This window comes from Boleophthalmus pectinirostris, unplaced genomic scaffold (genome assembly GCF_026225935.1).
Source record: "Boleophthalmus pectinirostris isolate CB_2022bp ecotype Guang Dong unplaced genomic scaffold, ASM2622593v1 HiC_scaffold_3, whole genome shotgun sequence".
In the NCBI taxonomy this organism is placed as follows: domain Eukaryota; kingdom Metazoa; phylum Chordata; class Actinopteri; order Gobiiformes; family Gobiidae; genus Boleophthalmus; species Boleophthalmus pectinirostris.
The window spans coordinates 12,888,355-12,907,509 of NW_026571299.1; the positions used below are offsets into that span (position 1 = coordinate 12,888,355).

Consider the following 19,155-nt stretch of genomic DNA (forward strand, 5'->3'; position numbering starts at 1 on the left):
ACATCACAAGGGGGAACAGGAGTGAAGAACTCAACCTACTGTATTTTCCGGGCGATTAGACGTGCTCTTAAGCCTCTAACCCCATCAAAAAACGATTGCGCGCCTCGCAATCCAGAGCGCCCTATACACAAATCCACTCGGGTGTCCCAGCACGACTTCAGTAAACTACAAAGCCGCACCACCTGCAGCGCACGCAAACACGCACGGAGCAGACAGCGACCGCAGAGTGAAACACACCCGCAGCCACACTCATCACTCTGCGAGGACGAGGAACGGAACGGAGGAACGAACCGAAAAAGCGAGTGCAATGTGCCACTTCGAGCCACGACTGAACAACTGAGTCACTGCGAACACGCCAACTATCCAGCGGTCCCAGACAGCACCCTCCCTACACGCCACAATTAAACAAAGCCGAGAGTCACCGTGAACGCGCCAAACAAAGTCCAACTGAGCCCTGTAACTGTTGTGTATCTTTTAAAGTCCGGTGCATTTTATTTGTGAAAAAAGTTAAAAAATAGACCATTTAATGACAGTGTGCCTTTTAATCCAGAGCACCTAATAGCCCGGAAAATACAGTAAATATGCAGGGTTTGTGTGTTAAACATGTGTGAATGAAATAAAACTTCACTCCTGGTATGTTTTTGATGAGAAAACAACATAAAATAGATTAGAAAATAGCTTTATATGTGCCCTTTAAATGGCACAACTTATGTACTCATTAGGCACATTCTCATGAAAAACAACAGATGACATTACAGAAAGATCTTGCGTGCTTACATGTATGACAAAAGGCACTTTGACTAATGCCTTTCCGTGAATTGCAGATGATCACTCTTAAAAGCCTGTAAATGTCAGGGTTGAGCTGAGCCAGTGTAAAGTGAGTGAAGAGTGTGTGCTGAGAGCTTTAGTGCAGGACACAGAGCGGCGTGTCCGGAGCAGAGCACAGGGCTCCTGTGTTCAACTTCAGCTCGTTCCTCAGTCCCTCTGGAGCAGCCCTGGCTCTCAGCGGCCAAGCCCCCAAAAGGGCAGGCTGACATTTTCAAGAGGAAAATGCCCTTCTGAGAGACCTGTCTAATTACCCCAGACACACTGAGGGAGGACGCACCAACGCAGCACAAAGAGACTTTCACAGAGTGCAGGTGAACTACTGCACTGTATAGTAAAGTACAGTATATGAAACTATGGCCTATCACCAGGCAGAGAGAGTCTAAGAACTGAAACAGAAATACTGCAGTTTGTGTTAGAGGCTTTGAACCGGAGTCCTGCTGATTTTATAGAACAACAAACATATGGGAACAGCAGCAGGAAGCATTTATCACCACATTTTTCTGCTTAAAAACAATATTAGGCCTTATATCTTCCTTCAATCAAACTCGCTTATAGACAGTGTGTCCCTTAGTCTCTTGAGTTTCAGTCACAGCTCTGCCTCAGTTCTAATGAGAGTGAAAAACGCTGACACAACGTGGGAGCAATAATATTGTGCAGACTCTCACAAAGAAATAACCTTTGTTATTGCATCCACACAGACCTCCACACTCCACTGTATATGACAGTTTATTATGAGACAGTTTAACATGCAGCTGCCATTTGCCTCAAGAGAACTGTGTATTTTCTGGTCAGTGGGCAAATCAGGCTCAGTGGTTAGAGCTCCAGTGTAACAGTTGGAGGTTAAATTCCCTCTTGGACCAAGTTCTGTTGTTGTGTCCTTAGGCAAGACACGCATCCACCTAGCAGCCTCACTTCCGTAAGTCTACACCAGGGCAGGCTGGCGTCAGCTAGTGCCTCCACGGAATTTCATTTCTCTCCAGCAACTAGGTCAGGAATCGGAATACACTAGACGGTTTGCAAGAACCCAGGAAGTTGTAGACCGCGCACCGGCCAATCAGTGAAGAGCTGAATTAACCTGAGTTGATATCCTCCTTTGGACTTCTTTGTCAATTACAAACTTTGCATTTTTTATTGCACCTTTAATTGACAAGTTCATCTCGCAGAAACGGCAATAATCATTTCACGTTTGTTGTTGTGCAGGCTGTTACTTGGACACCACCGAGTGTTCCGGTGCATTACATATGTCTCAAACAAATAGCAGCGATGGGTTAAATAAAAAAGTACCCGCCTACCATCGAGTGAACAAATTCTAATACTGTGAGGTCAGACGGTTTCCATGAAGTGAAACCGACTAATGAATCAGGCTAACTGTAGCTTACCACATAGAATGAATAATGATTTTAGCACTTTGAGATGGTTCTGTAAAAGTGTGTTACAAGTGTCAGTTATTATTGATATACTTCTGTCATAAGAGTACAACTTAAAAATGCTGTCTTAAAAACGTTAAAAACTACAAGTTACTTTTACACTGTTTGTTCCTCACTTTCTCAACACATTTTGACCAAATCTTCACCGCAGTAAATTTATAATGTTTTTTCACAACTTTCAGAGGACAGAGTAGCCACTAACATACAGTCCTAAGAGGTAAGATTTTACAATATATCTTTACTGGGGCCAAACAGATTTTACCTTATTACAGCCCCACATGCTTTAGTTTAAATCTGAAAATATTTTAGCATTTTCCGTTTGCTGAGAGCGTATCACACTGGCAATAGTTGTGAAATTAAAAGTTTACTGTGTAACTTTTCTGGTAGAAGGTCCACCACCTGTTTAATTCCATGTTGTTGTTTTTTTCTTGAATTGTTCTGTAGTATGGCATTTAATTTAAGGCCACATCTCCAGGCCAAGTTACAGGTCAGATCTGTGGAGAAGTGGACTCACTTACAGACTTAATCCATGTTTTGCGGTAGTTTTAAGAAATAAAAACACCTGTAATTGAGTAAATACAAGATATATTTGTTTTAATGCCATACTGTGGAGCACCGAAGGAGAAGCAATAACATCGTAGAACCTCCACCAGAAAAGTTACACAGTGCACCTTTACCAGAATGATAAATTGAACCCATCTGTAATTGTCATCCTTCCACGAGTCCAGTCCCGTGAGTGAGTGATGGCGAGAGGCTCTGCGGGGGTAAATATGTGTGCAGCTGTGATAACTATGTCTGATTGAACAGACCCGGCTCCGGTTTCATATGTCACTGTCAGAAATGGCCTGAGGAGGTCTGCGGGCTCGGAGACTCGTCCTGCAGCCTTTACTGTACAGTGTGGAGGAGAAGAGCCATCCAACACTAGAGAAGGAAGCACATTTACAACCACCATAAATCAGACACCTGGTTGAGAAGCTTCTGATGAGAAACGATGGAGTTTGATGATTAATGGGAACTTCAAATGTGGCTGTGCAGAAAAAAAAAAAAAAAAAAAAAAAAAAAGAATAGAGACATTATCTACTTTAAGCCATTTATTACTATTGTATTTTTCCATTTCTGATGATTAAATTCGGGAATAAATAACGTTAGAATGTATTGAATTGAGCAGTCGCTTTTGCAATTTGAGTTGGAGCTATTATCAAATCGCACAAGCTACAGTCATTTAGATAATAGAACAAATATCCTGTATTTTCTATAGAGGAATCTTGACGTACTCATGGACCTCTACAATGGTCTGAAATTCATCAATTCTTGTATTAGTTTGACAGCTCATATTTCAATCTTCTCTGTGTTAATCCTACTGAAGTTGTTTAAAGGGCCCATATTCCACTATTTTCTGATATATGTTATAATGTTAGCCAGGCTGGCGCTCAGTTTCATTTCTCTCCAGCGACTAGGTCAGGTTTCGGGATACACTAGACAGTTTGCAAGAACCTCGGAAGTTGTAGACCGCGCACCGGCCAATCAGCGAAGAGCTGTGAAGCCATGACGCCAGGCTCAAGCGCCTGTCTGGGTCCCTTTTAGTAAACAAAGCGGTCGATGTGGATGTAGATGAAGCTATACTTTCTGTGTTGGCAACGATTCCCAAGATCGAGGATTTAAAGCCGGAACAAAGAGAAGTTTAGGTGAATTTTATCAAGGGGAAAGATGTTATTGCACTTTTTCCTATGGGATTTGGGAAAAGCTTAATATACCAATTAGCCCTGTTAGTGGCACGTTACATATGTCACGACCAAATAGCAGCGATTGGTTAAATAAAAAAAGTACCCGCCTACCGTCATGCAAATGAATTTAAACGCTGCAAAGTCAGACAGTTTCCTTGAAGTGAAACCGGCTGGTGAATCAGGCTACTATAATGTTTCTTGATTGACATAAACATACCAGGAGTTGTGTTTTGTTTTATTCCACACGTTTAACACACAAATTTTGCATATTTAGGCTGAGTTCTTCTCTAAAACTGGAAAAAAAAACTGTTCCACCTTGTGATGTAACGTGGTAATACAGGAACTACTTCACTGTGTGTTTAAACTCCATATACCTTTACTAGAATCATTTGAGACCTGGAATTTCCAGTATCTACTAAACAAAAGGTAAAAGGTAGCTGTTAACTTTAAAACTACCGCTTCATGACATCACAAGGTGGAACAGAGCATTTTGAGCTTTGGAGATGTAGAGAGACTAATAATACTGGATAAATCAAACATGTGTGAATGAAACAAAACACAACACCAGGTATGTTTTTGATAGAGTAACAGTATTCTAACATATCTTAAAGCTCACAGTAGTAAATTTGACATAATATATGACTAAGGATGTAACAGTAACCAAAATATCATGATATTGTTTCGTCAAAAGTCTCTCACTAATATCATGGGCCATCACAATATATCGAATCACAAGTTTCTTTGCTTAAATTCATTGTTATGGTGCAGCAGGAGCTAAAATATAAGAGAGAACTACATAGACCATGATCCTTTGCTTCGTTTTGGTGCAAACTACAAAAGGAGGAAAGAGGAAAAGTATTCACAATTTTGTTCGCCTCCACAAAATATTGCAATAAATACCGTACCGTGAGATGTATATTGTGAAAATATCATACTGTGAGATTTGGATATCATTACTAAATACGACCTTTAAACAATTGCAATTTCAACATTTTTTTTTTATTTTATTTTCATAATCGTGGAGCCCTCAGTGGATGGCTGTTTCTCCAGCTTTGTCCCCTGGGTGGGCTACAGTACTCTTGTCTAAATTGGCACAATCAGCACATTTTACACTGTTGTACTCAATCTATACACATGTACCTAATGTATTTCCCACTTGGTCCGTTTGTCATTCTTTGTTAGCTCAGCCCTCGCTCAGTCCCGTAACGGCAGTCACATACACTATATTGACTGTATTGTGAATGTGTCATTTTTAAGTGCTCGTTTATTGGGCCTGAAGCACTTTTATTCTGGTGCTTTCCGTGGAGCATTAGTGTTATTGGATTGTACCTTCAGTTGAATATGGACTATGGATTAGTCTCTGGACATGTTCACTGTTAACTGGCCTCTTATGAGTTACTGTGAGTTTTGCGCATAGATTTATCGACCTATTTCTTTTTCGTCCTATTTCTTGTTACCACATGTGTCTCTGTGTCCTGTCTGTCATATGTAAATGTCTGTATGTTAAAGGTGCATTGTGTAACTTATCTACCTGCTTGTATGGCATTTGAATGTGTTTATCTAATTATTATTTAATCACTGGTGTTTTTATTGCACAAAATAGTACCATGAAATATATGCAATCTTACCGAGAGCGTGCTTGCCTCTCCATAGGTTTGACCAGTCACGTGGCCTGTTAATGCCACCTGCTCGTCTCTGTGTACATATAACTTTAGACCATTTTAGATAAATAAAATAGAGACAGGTAAATAGTCAGATCTATGGAGAAGCAAGCTTGCACATATAAGAATTAAGTTTTTTTAAAAGGCATTTTTGAGCTATAAAACATCTGTAAGTGAACAAATGGAAGGAAGATATGTTTAATAGCCTATTGTGGAACATTACAGGCAAAGAAATGACATCTCCATGGAGACAAGCACTGCGAATAGGGTTGTAACAATATCCAAATCTCATGGTACGATATTTATTGCGATGTTTTGAAGAGGCTGATATAATTGTAGATATGACACTTTTTTTTTTTTTTTTTGCTTTTAAAATACCTTGACAAGATTTTGGTGTGAATTATTTTCATCATAATCCTAAGAATTCAAGTAAAAAACATATTTCTTCATATTGTTTGGACTGAAATGAATCATGGGATATGTAGTTCCCCATGTTTATAAGCCGTTTCTACTGTAAAACCATGCATTTAAGCAAAGGAACTCTTAATTCGATATATTGAGCCAGCCCACGATATTACTGTGAGACTTTTGACGATATATATAATAATAATAATAATAATAATAATAATAATTTTATTTATATTGCACTTTACATAAAATAATCTCAAAGTGCTACAGGTAAAAACAATGAGTAAAAAGGTGCATCAGAAACAGTGGATCAAGCTAAAACCAGTGCAGGAATTTATAAGATAAAACAAGAATAAAATACAATTAACAAAAGGCAAAAGGATATGATATCACGATATTTTGGTTATTGTTACATCCCTAATTGCGAAATCTACATTTTAGAAGTTACATAGTGCAGTTTTAACTCTGTCTCTCTTCCACAGCCTCTCCCTCGTCCTGCAGTTTCTCCGTCCAAGGAAATAAGACTCTGCAAAGCAAGTCCCTCATCAACTCATACTACTCAGGTATAAATACAATATTCTTGATAAACCCAAAGATTCAATGTATGAGATCTGACTGTAATTTAATCAAGAAATGCCTTTAAAACAATCTATTTTTTGTTTCTCTTCTTCTGCTGTGTTTACATACAGTGTCCAAAGAGCCTGTTCCAGCCACCACCTCTATTGGTAAGACTTCTGCTACACACTTTGCTACACACTCACTTCATAATGGGCGACAACTCATTTACAAATATTCAAAGACAGTTTTTATACATTTATTTCTTCATTACATCCAAATCCCAGAAGAAACATTCCCTGCTTTTTTAAGACACACACCATTAAATGAGAAGTGATGCTTTGTTACACTGCAAGCATAAAAATGTGCACACAAAATGGATACGGGTGGATTTGCTGAGGTAAATCTTTAAGTTATTTATGTGGATTCAACACAAAATATGTGCATTTCAGCGTCACATATTTAGGCTTGATTTAGTGCAGTGTGCGTGAAAGTCCGTGGACAGTTTGCTGATGCACAAAGACAAAAAAACATGATGATATAATAAGCTCGGATATTCTAAAGCAGGGGGGTCCAAACTTTTCAGTAAGAGCCATATTTGGAAGCGTATTCATGGTGGAGTAGCGGTGATCAGTGCAGCCAGATTTCAGATGCATTTTATATCATTTTGACAGAGCCACCGTGCTATTAAAAAGGCTTGGAACATTAATTTTAGGTCAGAAACTCAATAAATTGTGATGATATTGAGGTTATAGCAGAAGAAATACTTTAATTTGCAATAAAAAGTACTGCCTATGATCAATGAGGCCTGAGGGTCAACAAAAATAAGTCTGAGGGACACTCCAGTTTTAAAGCATGGTAATGTTTTCTAAAACATGATGATTTTTACAAATTATTCTAAATGCTGATTAATCTTTAATTTGAAAAACATGGGCTACGTTCAGACTGCAGGGCTTAATGCTCAATTCCGATTTTTTTTGTGAAATCCGATGTTTTTGCGAGGTCGTTCACATTGACAATTAAATGCGACTTGTCTGTGACTTCAGTGTGAACGGTAAACGGCCCGAAAGTGTCCCGCATGTGCACTGGAGGACACGATGACGTCAACCCCATGCGTCAACCGCAGCGAGCGTGCTCTGTGTTTACGGAAGTTGTCCAAATATGGTCGCGAGCATTGAGCACCTGGCGATTTTACAGTTCCGGTTTCCGCCTGCTTCAGCGCAGAATAGTGACGTTTGTCGCTTGTTAATGACGTGTAGGTCGGATGGATGCGCTTTGGCCGTTCAGACTGAAGTCGCATGTCAAAAGATCGGATATGTATCGGATTCAGGACCACATATCCAAGTGGCCTGGGTCACATTTGAAAAATTCGGATCTGTGCCGTTCAGACTGTCAAAATCGGATTTGGGTCACTTCAGGCTGCAGTCTGAACGCAGCCATGGTGATTTTAGAAAACAGATTCTAAATAAAATGTTATGATGATGTTTAGGGCTGGGTATCATTAAGAAGTTGCCGATACAATACATACCTCGATATGTAGGCCACGATACGATACATACCTCGATACGTAAGCCATGATATGATACATACCTCGATATGTAGGCCACGATACGATACATACCTCGATATGTAGGCCACGATACGATACATACCTCGATATGTAGGCCACGATACGATACATACCTCGATATGTAGGCCACGATACGATACATACCTCGATATGTAGGCCACGATACGATACATACCTCGATATGTAGGCCACGATACGATATATACCTCGATATGTAGGCCACGATACGATACCTCGATATAGGCCACGATACGATACATACCTCGATACATATACGATACGATACATAGATAGATATCTCGATACATAGGCCACGATAGATATCTCGATACATAGGCCACGATACGATACATACCTCGATATGTAGGCCATGATACGATACATACCTCGATATGTAGGCCACGATACGATACATACCTCGATACATAGGCCACGATACGATACATACCTCGATACGTAGGCCACGATACGATACATACCTCTATACATAGGCCACAATACGACACATATCTCGATACACAGGCATTGATTCGATACAGTTCAATAAAAAATAAAGGCTAAATCATGGCTGTGATATTAAAAGTGTTTGTTAAACCACTTCTTGTGCAAAGTTCATATGAAACACAAACATTTTAATCATCAAAACAGTGAAAATGTCAAATCTGCCACATAAATGAGTTTCCTACTTCTAAACAAGCAACAAAACTGTAGAGCTGTAACTAAATAATTTGGTGAAATATACTAAAAAATACTCTTGGGGATATATTCATACAGCAGCCCATGATATTGATACTGTATCATCACATTAAAGGATACGATATATTGATATTTTGATATTTTTGCACACCCCAATGATGATTTTCTTAAACCTGATGAATCTATAAAACAGATATTCCAAAAATAATAAGATGATTTTATGAAATGGATAAATAAAATATGATGATTGTATGAAACAGATATTCTAAAACATGATGAGGCAGAATGTGGTTGGACGCTTGAGCTCTTTCATAAATCAGAGTCACAAATCTAAGACGTCAGCTCCATCTGTTCTACACTGTTACACAATAAAGCATTAATTAATCAGCACAGGAAAGTGAACGGAGCACAGATACAACACTGATCACACAAATGTTCTGTTGTATCATGCCACTATTCACACTTGACATACTTACTTGTTTAAATACCTGTGTTTAGGAAGTTTAAAGTGATTTACGAAGAGAAACACTGAACAAAAACCAACGGCATTACTGTGCAAATGGAAACTAGGCCTAGGCAATATAACAAAAAAAGTTAGATTTTTTTTTTTTTTTCATATCGAGCAGTCAAAATGTTCCTTTCTATTTTAATCAGTGCAATTTAACACAAAAATAGGTCCAATTTCTGCCTCCAGAGCCTGAACTCCTCCAAACAAATGCTTTTACTGACTTGGCTAGACCTCTCGATTAAAATTACCCAAGCTGATAATTGATATAAGAAATTGCAACTCGTTTCATTAATTGCACAGCCCTAGTGGAAACAGTATTCACCCCCAAACCTCAGTGAAGACAGAAATAAAAGTTACAATGACAATTATGTAGAGGAGTGCCTGTTTCAGTCCAGGTGTCTTTATGCATATTTCTTAGACAATATTGACTTAACGTTCAGTATATGAAAGCTGGAAGAATGTGTTTTGGGGCACAGTATTTATCGTGTTTAGAGTTTCTTTGCAATAGTGGGGACATTTTTTCTGGTAGAGGGTCTGCTAACTGCTTGTCTCCTGGTGTCAAAATAGTCTCATAATACACACGTACGATAAAATATGCATTCAGACGTATTGTTTTATTTCATACGCGTAAATATTAACTGTGACCTGCGCGCAAAACAACCACTAGGGGGCAGATGCACCCTAGTGGTTTGTCCAAAAAGACAAGGAGCTCTCTCAAAGTTTATTTCTACTCACGCAAGCTTCATTTCTGCTCTCTCTAAGTTGTTTTCTGTTTGCTTGTGCGCAAGGTGGATAAAATCTAACCAAAAATAAGAAAATGAAAAAACAACGATTTTCTTCATTATTTGATCCAGATTTTTTTTTTTTTTACTTCAGTTTTCGATTTTGTGTTTAAATGAATAATGGAAAAAAAACGGATAATGGTCGTTTCATGTTTTCGTGACTTAAACTGCGGGACTTTCGTGCCGCATACGGACTGAACCAGGACTAAACTAGGACTGAACCAAGACTGAACCAGGACTGATCCCAGCACTGAACCAGGACTAAAACAGGACTAAACTAGGACTGAACCAAGACTGAACCAGGACTGATCCCAGGACTGAACCAGGACTGAACCAGGACTGATCCCAGCACTGAACCAGGACTAAAACAGGACTAAACTAGGACTGAACCAAGACTGAACCAGGGCTGATCCCAGGACTGAACCAGGACTGAATCATGACTAAAACAGGACTAAACCAGATCTAAACCAGGTCTAAACCAGAACTGAACCAGGACTAAACCAGGACTAGAGCAAGACTAAACCAGATCTAAACCAGGTCTAAAACAGGTCTAAAACGGGACTAAACCAGATCTAAACCAGGTCTAAACCAGGACTAAACCAGTTCTAATCCAGGTCTAAACCAGAACTGAACCAGGTCTAAACCAGTTTTAAACCAGGTCTAAACCAGACCTGAACCAGGACTAAACCAGATCTCAAACAGGACTAAACCAGGTCTCAAACAGGACTAAACCAGGCCTAAATCAGAACTGAACCAGAACTAAAACAGGACTAAACCAGGTCTAAACCGGGTCTAAACCAGAACTGAACCAGAATTGAACCAGCACTGAGTGTGATAGTAGGTTTAATCTGTACTGTGGAACATTCCAGGGAAAGCAGTAGCATTTCCATGGAGACAAACAGGTGGCAGACCCTCAACTAAAACTTACACAGTTTATTAGTTGCAGCTCAGGCCTTTTAATGAAACGTTCTATTTAAAAATTGGTTTACTTTGATTATTCTGCTTTGCGTCAGTGGCGTAAAGTAGTTTCAAAATTATCGTTTACTGCAATATTTCTCTGCAGTATATCATGTTTCAGATTTTATTCGTGCCAGGCCTATTTAGACTCATGGGCTTTACAGATTCCGGGAAGTTTATGTGTTGGAAATGCAGAGAGGCTCGGACAGCTGTTAGCATGCGTTAGTTTTGATGTGATGTAAATCCGGTGGATCAGGAGAGCGTAGCTGCGTTTTATGAGCAAACACGTTTAGCTGTGAAAATCCATTTCCTCCACTCGATGTGTTAAAGGTTGTGTCTCGTCAGCTTTTCAGAGGGACAAGGACAGGTCTGCACTGGAGCTGGAGCCTCTCAGCACCACAGAGCCAGCGCCATCACGGACACTCACACACCAGAGTTAACAGGGTCCCAGTTTATGAATGTGTACAGAGTTTAAAAACACAGTGGAGCACTTCCTGTAGTGTTTTTTCCACTTGAGAGAAGAACTCAGTTTAAATACCGTATTTTCCAGGCTATTAGGCGCGCTCTTAAGCCTCTAACCCTATATCAAAAAACAACCACGCGCCCCGCAATCCAGAGCGCCCTATACACGAATCCACTCGGGTGTCCCAGCACGACTTCACTAAACTACAAAGCCACATCACCCGCAGCGCACGCAAACACACACGGAGCAGACGAGGAATGGAACGGAGGAACGAATCAAAAAAGCGAGTGCAATGTGCCACTTCTAGCCACAACTGAACAACTGAGTCACTGCAAACACGCCAACAATCCGTTGGTCCCAGACAGCACCCTCCCTACACGCCACAACTGAACAAACCCGAGAGTCACAAACAAACAAAGTCCCACTGACCCATCGAACTGTTGTGTTTAGTTTAAAGTCCGGTTCGGTTTATTTGTGAAAAAAGTTAGAAAATAGACCATTTAATGAATGTTTATAATCCAGAGCACCTAATAGCCCGGAAAATACGGTATGCAGGCATAGTTGTGTGTTAAACATGTGTGAATGAAACAAAACACATCTCCATGTCTGTTTGTGATTAAACAAAATTATAACTTAGATTAGAAAATAGCGTAATATTCACCTTTTAAATTTGTTTGCATTAAGATGATTGGGTTTAAAAGGCTAACAACAAATAAACAAACATTATAATCAACTGAACTCATTTGAACATTTGTGTTTGTGTTTTGATTTTGTTTTTGTGTCTATCCTTTGAAAATACCAGATTTTATGCATTATGTTTTATCCTTCAAATCAAATTAACTTCAAATTATGAATCTAATATTTACTTACTTACTTACATATCTTGGACAACCACTTTGTACTAATATTATTTCTGAAGTACTATTTGCTTTTTACTACACTACCCACCTCTGGTTATGGAAACACTGAGTTCAGCCAGTTCCCTGCGTCTTAGTATTTGAATGCCCCGTGTTCTTTCCTTTTTGACCCAGCTTATGTAAAGTAAACCACTTCTCACAGATACAATAAGGAAAAAGCCTTGAATTCTGACTGTTGTATTTCTATGTCATTTCTCTGTCCATTTCACCCTGTTTTCCCGCCACACATTACCGAAGGCCAATTATTTCTCCCAGTCTAGTTCAGCGTAGTATTATTCCTCTACAGTTAAGTGATTATGGATAATAGCAGCCATTTTGTTTGGTCATAATGTGGATAAGTGAAGGTGAGAACAGGAGGAGAGAGAGACATTTTATTTTATTTATTTATTTTTTTGTTCTGTGTGACTGAGTACTGCACTTTTCAGACTTTTAGACACCACTGGACACTCAGCATCGGCTCTGACTCACACTTTCTGACATTTTTCACTTTGTCGATGGGTACAGTCTGACCTCACTGGGATTCAAGCTAAATCACTGGTATCTAAGCTGGGGATGCATTGATACAGCTTTTTTCTGTATTTACCGATACCCTATTTTAACTTAGCCAGGCTGGTGCCACCTAATGATCTCAGTTTCATTTCTCTCCAACAACTGGTTCATGAATCGGAATCGGAAAGCAAGAAGTTTAAGAGTTTGTAGACCGCGCACCGGCCAATCAGCAAAGAGCTGTGAAGCCATGATGTCCAACTCAAGCGTCTGTCTGGGTCCCTTTTGTGGTACAGCACAACAGTAAACAAAGCGGTCGAGATGGATGTAGACGAAGACGTACATTCTGTGTTGGCAACGATTCCCGAGATCGAGGATTTTCAAACTCTGCTTTATTTGCTGTTGTGCCGGCAATTACTTGGACACCACTGAGCGTTCCAGCACATTACATGCTTCACAACCAAATAGCAGCGATTGGTTAAATAAAAAATGTTTAAAAAGTACCTGCCTACCATCGAGCAAATGAATACTCGTGCTGTGAGGTAAGACGATTTCCACGAAGATGATGAATCAGGCTAAAATATTATTTATTTCCTTTAAACACAAACAGCATGTGGTAAATGTGATCCACATGTCTTTTGTAACTGTTATTTATCATTAAAAGTAACTACAGAACAGCTTTATGAAATATTACAAGGTGTTTTGAGCCAATATTGTCCATTAAAGAGTATTATTACAACAATTACCGACCAAAATGCATGTTACAGTTATTAATACAGTTATATGATACCAAAAAATACTGTTAAAGCATAAATTCTTGCTGGGGGTGAACTTGCCTAGATCTGATCTGTAACTTGATTTTGTAGTGTCATCTTTAAATAGATATAATTAGGTTTAATCCTGTGAAATATCTGACATAAAGAAAAACATCTCCATGGAGACAAGCAGGCGCCAAACTCTTTATTAGAAAAATTACACAGTGCACCTTTAACTTTTACTAAAATATCCAAAATTAGAAACTATGGCTCAATAAAGATTTTCTAAATAACTTTTTTCCAGTCAAAGGTGAAAACGAGCCTCTTTAGGCTAGTGAAAAGCTATGTGCACTAATGAATATACGGCAGATTCATATCTTTAATTTTGTGTTTTATTTGGCAAAAGACAACAGTAAAGCATGCAATTATTCCACTGAAAATCCCCTCCGTCTTGGATAATTATCTCCACTGCACCACCCGGAGAAGACAAAAACAAACACTCACTCTGAGAACATAAAATACTTCTTCACTGGATTATAAGTGTATTAAAGTCTCTCCTACAATACTGTCTGCCATATAAAACCGCTGGTGCATAAACAGGCTCCATCAGTTTGACTTACAGGTGCTGCAAACTGCTGAGTCTTCTCTAAGTGTCACTAAATAAAGCCTGTGTGAGGAGGAGGTCAGACTGAAGGCTCTGAGCCAAAACATGAAGGACTGAGCACACAGACTGCACAGCTCAGCTCACAGCAGGCTCCATAAATCTGTACATTAGCATGGAGACATCTTCATCAGTGACAGGCTCGAGCCAAGGGACAGATCAGGCTTAGAGCATCTGACCTTGGATGGCCAGCCACAAACACAATGTACTCACAAATCAGACTACAGTTACTCACCAATACAGTACACTGGCTGGGATTCAGAATAAACACTTCTTTACTACTTTATGAAAATGTGAGTCTGGAATCAGATGGGTGTGACTGACAGGTGGATTAGCCAGTCAGGGACATGCATGGTCCGTCTGTCCAAAAACAAATAAAGGATAAAAATATCACACAAAGACTGAAAAACACATTTCTGCAGTTTCAATGATCAGTGAGGAAAGCACTAAACTCTGTTAATCTGAAGAGAGAGAATTGATTTTGATTGTATTTGTAAATGATAGATGACCAAGGAACTCCTTCGTTTCGCATGCATTACTGAAAAATACTGATTGGACAGACGGTGCAAAAATATTGAAATATGAATATTTCGTATCATTTAATGTGATGATACAGTTTCGAGATCATGGGCTGCTGTATTGATATATCACCAAGAGTGTTTTTTGGTGTATTTTACTAAATTATTTTGTTACAGAGCTACAGTTTTTTTGTTTGTTCAGAGGAAGGAAACTCGTTTATGTGACACATTTGACATATTCACTGTTTTGATGACTAAAATGTTTGTGTTTCATATTAACTTTGCACAAGAAGTGGTTTAACAAAGACTTTTAGTATCACCTCCATCATTTAGTCATTATTTTTTTATTGAACCATATCGAATTGATTTGAAATATATTGTATCGAACTGAAAGTGCACTGTATCGTGATATGCATCATATTGTGGCCTAGGTATCGAGATATGTATCGTATCTGCAACTTCTTAATGATACTCATCCCTACTGGACGGTCACATTTGGTCGGTCTTGAGATGCAACGAAGGAAGTTGAAACCAGATCGATGTCCATTTGTTCAAAACAATACAGAGAGATATTATTCTGGATTTGTCAGGCAAACTAATACATGCATTTATAGCACACTATCCACGTTTGTTACTAATGACATTTTCTTTCTGGTGTTGCAGACAGCAGCCAGGCGTCTCTGTCCCAGCCCTCTCTGACCCTCCAGAGTTTTCCATACGCAGGCTGTGAGTCTGTGGAGCTGTCCTACCAGAGTGGTATGTTTACATTACACTTCTTTTTTTCAGTTTTTCTGTTTCTTTCAGTGCAAAATGGGACGTTGTTTGGTAACTAGGGGTGTAACGATATCCAAGTCTCATGATACGATATCGTCACGGTATGAACCTCACGGTACGATATTTAATTAGATATTTTTTGGAGACTAACAGAACTGTTAATATGCGACGTTTTCCTCTTAAAATGCCTTGACAACACTTAATCCAAAGAACTAAGACTTAAAAGTGCTTAGAACTGTTATTCCTTCATGTAGTCTACACTGAAATGGAGCAAAGGATCACGGTCTATGTAGTTCTCTAGTCTTTTTTTTAGCTATTGCTGCACTATAACTCTTAATTTAAGCAAAGCGACTTGTAATTCGATATATTGTGATGGTCCACGATATTATTGTGAGAACTTTGACGATATGATAACACGATATTTCGGTTATTGTTACATCCCTATTGGTAACACATTGATATATTGTCCTGGTATCACATATCTGCATTAACATGTAACCTAATCAAATGCACTATTGTGATCTTACTCCGCCCCGCTGACTTTTGGCACTACAAAACCAGAAATCCAATTCATTTCAATTGAGAATTTGAGAAAAGTTGATTTGTTGAAAATTTGAATGTTCATGTGCACCAACAAGTCAACAATGCATGATTTTCTGTAAGCCTCAGTAAGTTTATACCCAAACATAAAACACTGTGTATAGCAAATTGTCACAGCAAGCAACCAAAACTGTCTCTAACTCTGCATCTAACTCTGTACAAGATAATTAGTTGTTTTTACATTACTGCTGTGCACTGTAGCCTTCATAGTGAGGTGCAGTGTACAGAAAAATAACTAACTGAACAAACTGCACAAAACCCAGTGCATTTCATATCATCTAATGTGAAGCGAGCAGTCTGCCTCAAAGAGCTCTTTGTTCTTGTTTAATCTTTCTCCATGTGTCTGTGCTGTCTATGCAGGTCAGTTCCAGTCTGGTCATATTCCTCCAGCCATTCGCGTGGCTGACCTCCTCCAACACATCACACAGATGAAGTGTGGCCAGGGTTACGGCTTCAAGGAAGAGTACGAGGTCAGACTGTGCACTATTGTGGTGGATTTTATATAGAATTCTGCTCATTATACAGTGCCTACCTCAAGCTAAAAGTGTTGAAAATCTTTGCTACAACAGTTTACAGTGTTTTTAGATACAAAAGCATTCAGAAGGATTAACACACTCTCTGCTCTTTAGTACTTTTACTTTGACATTTCATGTTTTGGAACGTACAGATGCACTGCGAAACATCTGTAGTGGAGGGTTCGTCACCTGCTTGTCTCCATGGAAATGTTATTGCTTTGTCTAGAATGTTCCACAGTATAAATTAAACGTACTAAGTCTATCACAAGGGAAACAAGCAGGTTACAGCAATACGCTACATTACAGTTCTGATCTGTGGAGAGTTGCCCTTGTTCACAGATGGAGTATTGTATTTTTGAGCAGACAGTATTTTTTGAGCAACCGAAACAGACGCAATGAATAAATGTTTGATGGATATACTTAATATCAGTGCCCTGATGATAAATACCAGCTTGCTCTGATGAAGGCCAATTGATTTTAACTTTATCTGCCATGTGGTATTAAAGGCTTTTAGTTATTTTTGAGTTCCTTAGTTTTTTCAATTTTGTATTTGAGACAGGTCCCTACACTGAAGAGCACCGAAAGGACAATTCTGCACAATTTCTGTATATCCAAGTAGCACTCCTGCCCCCCAAAATTGTACATACTTAATATCGTACCATGGAACATTCCTGCCAAAGCAATAACATTTCCATTGAGATAAGCAGGAAGCGAACCGTCCACCAGAAAGATTGCACAGTGCACCTTTAAAATAACGTATTTTATTGGAACTATACATGTTATCTCCAGTCCCTTAGTTTCATTTGGTGTTAATACATCATCTATTCCTATATATATTGAAAAAAAATTTAGTGTCTGGTGATAATTTATGGAGTTAAAAATACTGCTGCAGACATCCAGATTTCTACCTATGACGTCACAATACTGGGAAATTTTAAAATGAATGTTTTCTGTTTGCTCAGAAGGAGAGAGCCTTGTGAAGCAAAATACAACTCTAGGTATATTCATGATGATGTGTGACAACATTATAACATGCTTAAAAGCTCAAAACAGCCCTTTTGGCATAATGTGTCCTTAAGTGCGTTACTTTTCTCTGCATTTTACTGTGGCATTTCTCTTAAACTCCACTTGTGCTTCTCCAGAGAGACATTTCATTTATAGAATATGTCCCTTCCCTCCCCTCTCTCCTCCTCACCTCTCTCCTTTTTTCCTCCATAACTCCTCACAGACACATCCTGATCATTCCATGTGCTCTGGACCGTGAGCTCATTTTCTGTGGAAATTCTAAATCCCTTTGTGTTCCTCTTTTCCCCTCTTATCTCTCTCTCATTTCATTTGTCTCTGGATAAAACATGGATTCTTGGAGCCCATACGAAATATATAAATCTTCATCTACATTCCACCTTCTATCTATCAGAGCTCTGTGTTATAGAATGTGGAATTTTGTCCCTGGGAGATGCTTTACATTGTGTTTCCATATGCTGTTGTCGCTATGGTTTACATCCTCTGACCCTGGCGTGTAAAAAGTAGACGTGCAAGTAGACGTGTAAAAGGCATGTAAAATACTGTACACGCATCAATTTGTGGGGAATATTATTACTACTTTGAAAAAGATATTGCTTTTTTAATGCTGGTTTATGAGTGTTTCATTAAAAATTCATTCACATTCATTCACACATTATACTTTAAAGGTCCTATATTACTCAAAATTGACTCTTGTGAGCTTTAAGCCTTGATACAATGTTGTTACCTCATCCAAAACATCCAAAACATACCTGGAGTTGTGTTTTGTCCTTTATTATTAATCTGTCTACATCTCCAAAGCTCCAAATTTCCTCTTGTCATGCCTTCAAGCGGTAGTTTTCAAGTTAACCGCTACCTTTTGTTCAGTAGAGATTGGCAATTCCAGGGCTGAAATCACCCAAATGATTCTAGTGAAGGTGTATGGAGTTTAAAAACACAGTGGAGCACTACATGACATCACAAGGTGGAACAGAGTGTTTTCAGTTTGAGAGAAGAACTCAGCCTAAATATGCAAGAATGACAAAAATGAAAGACAAAATGTTAGATATATTTTAAAATTCATCTTACTCTTTCTTTCAAATACAACAGTACAACAAAGATCCTTTAAGATTTTTTATTTTATTATTATTATTATTATTATTATTATTATTATTATCAGATTTCTTTTGAGCATGTAAACAAATGCAAAACTAGCTGTTCTTTCTATTGGTTTATCAGATTATTATAGTTATCCGATTTTTACTGATCACAAAAATTTACTCAGTGATTAATTTTGGTCAGCAACAGCATTTCTAAAATACCTATCTACATTTTCCATTAATACTTT

General features: G+C 38.7%; 1 protein-coding gene across 1 annotated transcript in view; it reads left to right on the forward strand.

Annotated features, from left to right (window-relative positions):
* LOC110164036 (receptor-type tyrosine-protein phosphatase T-like) overlaps positions 1-19,155 on the forward strand; it is a 153,128-nt gene that overhangs the window by 71,021 nt on the left and 62,952 nt on the right. The window contains exons 6-7 of the mRNA XM_055160283.1: positions 15,580-15,672; positions 16,651-16,760. Of these exons, the coding sequence (XP_055016258.1) occupies positions 15,580-15,672; positions 16,651-16,760 (203 nt within the window). The remainder of the gene's footprint in view (positions 1-15,579; positions 15,673-16,650; positions 16,761-19,155) is intronic.